Source organism: Desmodus rotundus, chromosome 4, assembly GCF_022682495.2.
Source record: "Desmodus rotundus isolate HL8 chromosome 4, HLdesRot8A.1, whole genome shotgun sequence".
Lineage (NCBI taxonomy): Eukaryota > Metazoa > Chordata > Mammalia > Chiroptera > Phyllostomidae > Desmodus > Desmodus rotundus.
In genome coordinates, this window is record NC_071390.1 from 88,782,866 (window position 1) to 88,786,138 (window position 3,273).

The 3,273-nt window shown below is 52.7% G+C and overlaps 1 protein-coding gene across 1 annotated transcript; it reads left to right on the forward strand.

Moving 5' to 3' along the window:
• Positions 1-633: 633 nt before the first annotated feature.
• ATOH1 (atonal bHLH transcription factor 1) lies at positions 634-2,920 on the forward strand. Its single transcript, XM_024553545.4, has one exon. It carries the CDS (start codon positions 881-883, stop codon positions 1,931-1,933), a length of 1,053 nt encoding a protein of 350 aa, XP_024409313.2. The 5' UTR covers positions 634-880; the 3' UTR covers positions 1,934-2,920.
• The last annotated feature ends 353 nt before the right edge of the window (positions 2,921-3,273 follow it).

A 3,273-nucleotide genomic window follows, 5' to 3' on the forward strand; every position in this document is an offset into this window, starting at 1 on the left:
TTACAAAAAGATCTGGAGCGAGAGGTGAAAACTGAGAATTGTATCCTGACCGTTTTTTAAATTCTAACATTGATTTTAAATGGTATATACATCGTTTAGCAACCACACATCCACATACCGATGAAAGGTTTGCATGTGCATACACACATAGATATATATTACATATGAGGGATTTTAAATGTTTGTCCACAAACGGTGGGAGCAGCGATCCTTGTAGGGAGGCCGCAACGGGCCAAGCGCGCTGCCCCGCACCTCCAGAGCCGCCTCAGCGCCGGGCCGCCCAGCCTCCCGGGGAGCCTCCGGCCCGCGCGCGGCCGCCCGCAGTCTGCTGGGGCTGCTGCCCCGAGTCCGCTCCGCGTCGGCTCCCGCTCCGCGTCGGCTCCCGCACCGCGGCCGCTGGCGCAGGGACAAGGCTCCGGGGTCCGGTTACAGCCTGCAATTAACATAAGAATTTAACGAACTTGAAGACGGGGAGCGCAGTTAGGGGACCTGGAGCGGGCGCCCGAGCACCTAGAGCGCCGGAACTTTTCTTTGGGTGTAAAAACTCTTTGATTGGCTGCTCGCACGCGCCTGCCCGCGCCCTCCATTGGCTGAGCAGACACGCGACCGGCGCGAGGAGGGGGCTGGGAGATGAGCTGGGGGGAGCCACACTGGCGCGTGCCGCTTTTTAAAGGGGCGCAGCGCCCTCAGCAACCGGAGAAGCTTCGTTGCACGCGACCTGGTGTGTGATCTCCGAGTAGGTGGGGGAGGGTTGAGGAGGGGAAAAAACAGACCTTGCAGTAGAGACCCGGGAAGGTTTTTTTGTTTGTTTTGTTTTGCTTTGTCGAGCTGGTTTGCCAGTGCCTCCTCCGACCCTGCACCTCTGAGCGTCTTCAGTGCAATGTCCCGCCTGCTGCACGTAGAAGAGTGGGCTGAAGTGAAGGAGTTAGGGGACCACCATCGCCATCCCCAGTCGCACCACCTCCCGCAGCCGCCACAGCCACCTGAGACCCTGCAGACCAGAGAGCATCCTGTCTACCCGGCCGAGCTGTCCCTCCTGGACAGCACCGACCCACGCGCCTGGCTGGCCCCCACCTTGCAGGGCATCTGCACGGCACGCGCCGCCCAGTATTTGCTGCATTCCCCCGAGCTGGGTGCCTCCGAGGCCGCGGCGTCTCGGGAGGAGGTAGACAGCCGGGGGGAGCTGGTGAGGAGAAGCGGCAGCGGCAGCAGTAACAAGAGCCCTGGCCCCGTGAAAGTGCGCGAACAGCTGTGCAAGCTGAAAGGCGGGGTGGTGGTAGAAGACCTGGGCTGCAGCCGCCAGCGTGCCCCCTCCAGCAAACAGGTGAACGGGGTGCAGAAGCAAAGGCGGCTGGCGGCCAACGCTAGGGAGCGGCGCAGGATGCACGGGCTGAACCACGCCTTCGACCAGCTGCGCAACGTTATCCCGTCCTTCAACAATGACAAGAAGCTGTCCAAGTACGAGACCCTGCAGATGGCCCAGATCTACATCAACGCCTTGTCCGAGCTTCTCCAAACGCCCAGCGGCGGGGAGCAGCCACCGCCACCGCCAGCGTCTTGCAAGAGCGACCACCACCACCTTCGCACCGCCGCCCCCTATGAGGGCGGTGCGGGCACGGCGACCGCAGCTGGGGCACAGCCGGCGTCCGGAGCGGGCCCGCGGCCCACACCTCCTGGAAGTTGCCGGACTCGCTTCTCGGCCCCGGCCTCCGCGGGAGGATACTCCGTGCAGCTGGACGCTTTGCACTTCTCTACTTTCGAGGACAGCGCCCTGACGGCGATGATGGCGCAAAAGAACCTGTCGCCTTCGCTGCCCGGGGGAATCTTGCAGCCAGTGCAGGAGGAAAGTAGCAAAACTTCGCCCCGGTCTCACCGAAGCGACGGAGAGTTTTCCCCCCATTCCCATTACAGTGACTCGGATGAGGCAAGTTAGGAAGGTGGCAGACACCCTGAAAACTGAGACAGAAACAAAATCGTCCTTTCCCAGTGTGCGGGAAGCCCCGCGGTTAAAGACCCCCGCACCCTTTTAATTTTTCCTGGGCGATGGTCGTTGTTTAGCAACGACTTGGCTTCAGATGGCAGCTACATTTGATGCTTTGCAAAAGCCGCCGCTATTCCAAACTTCCTGTCGTCCAATATTGTTTGATGAAAACTTGTTAAAGTTATTTTCTTCCCTCCCACCTTCTTCTCCCCCTGTAGATAACAGAAAAGGTATAATTAATTATATGGAACCATATATGGCATCATTATTCTAGTTCCCTGCTGCCAATACGCTGCTAAAACGTCGCATCTTCTCTGTTGCTGGTTTGTGTTTAATTTATTTTATGCCCTGGGCATCCATCCCTGTGTGTTGCGCGCACTCACGCCTGGGAGAGTTAATATTCCTAAGTTGTTTCCCAAAATGCATTATGAATCGCAAAGTTAAGACTTCCAGAGTAAATAACTTTTGGCTATGGAATTGTTCGAAAACGGGAAACTTGGGAGTTTACATATTGTATGAACGTACCCTGTCTGTATATCGGATCGCGAGAAAGTTGGCGTCTTTTAGGAAACTTGGCGCACGCACTTTATCAGCCGCTCCTGCTGTGGCTCTGGGACAAACTCAACTGCCAATTGCAGACCAGTTATGTTTTTTTAAACACGGCCACTTGGAATCCTTAATTCAGCTCTTTGCAAATCTTTGTTTAAAAAATTAAAATGAAAAAATATCCAGTAGTGTCAAAAGCATTTGGTCAATTTTATTTTGCTTTGTTAATGTTAGAAAAGTTATTTATTATTGAGTGATTGCTACCATTTCTACTTACCTTGATTCATTTTTTTACGTTTTCTACTCGAGATCATTTTATTTTAAGTTAGCAAAGCCAACTGCCATTGTTTTATGTATGTCCTTTTGCAAATGATAAAAATAAACTTGAAAATAACTTTTATTTGTCACTTATTCCATTCTAACATAATCATTGAAAAGTTTAAAATAACCTTAAAGACTTGAACTGTCTTTTATTAATTGAGAATTTATGCGATCTACGAGTTTCAGAGAAAAATTCTGTTATACACCTTGTTATCTTCAAGCAGTACCAGAAACCCTAGGGGCAGAAAAGCGCTGGTCAGTAATTAAATCGTGAGATAGCACTTTTCCCGAATTTGCAAGTTTTGCTTTTTGGATAGCAGGATCTTCCCATTCTTCTTCTCTCCTGGCCCCAACAACCTCTACAAGGAAAGGCACGTGTTTCAGTTCTCCCAGGATTTCACCAGGAGTAGTGACCTTTACTAGGG

Bases quoted from the DNA above. Each gene is read 5' to 3' on its own strand.
- ATOH1 (XM_024553545.4), top strand. From the start codon at position 881: ATGTCCCGCCTGCTGCACGTAGAAGAGTGGGCTGAAGTGAAGGAGTTA.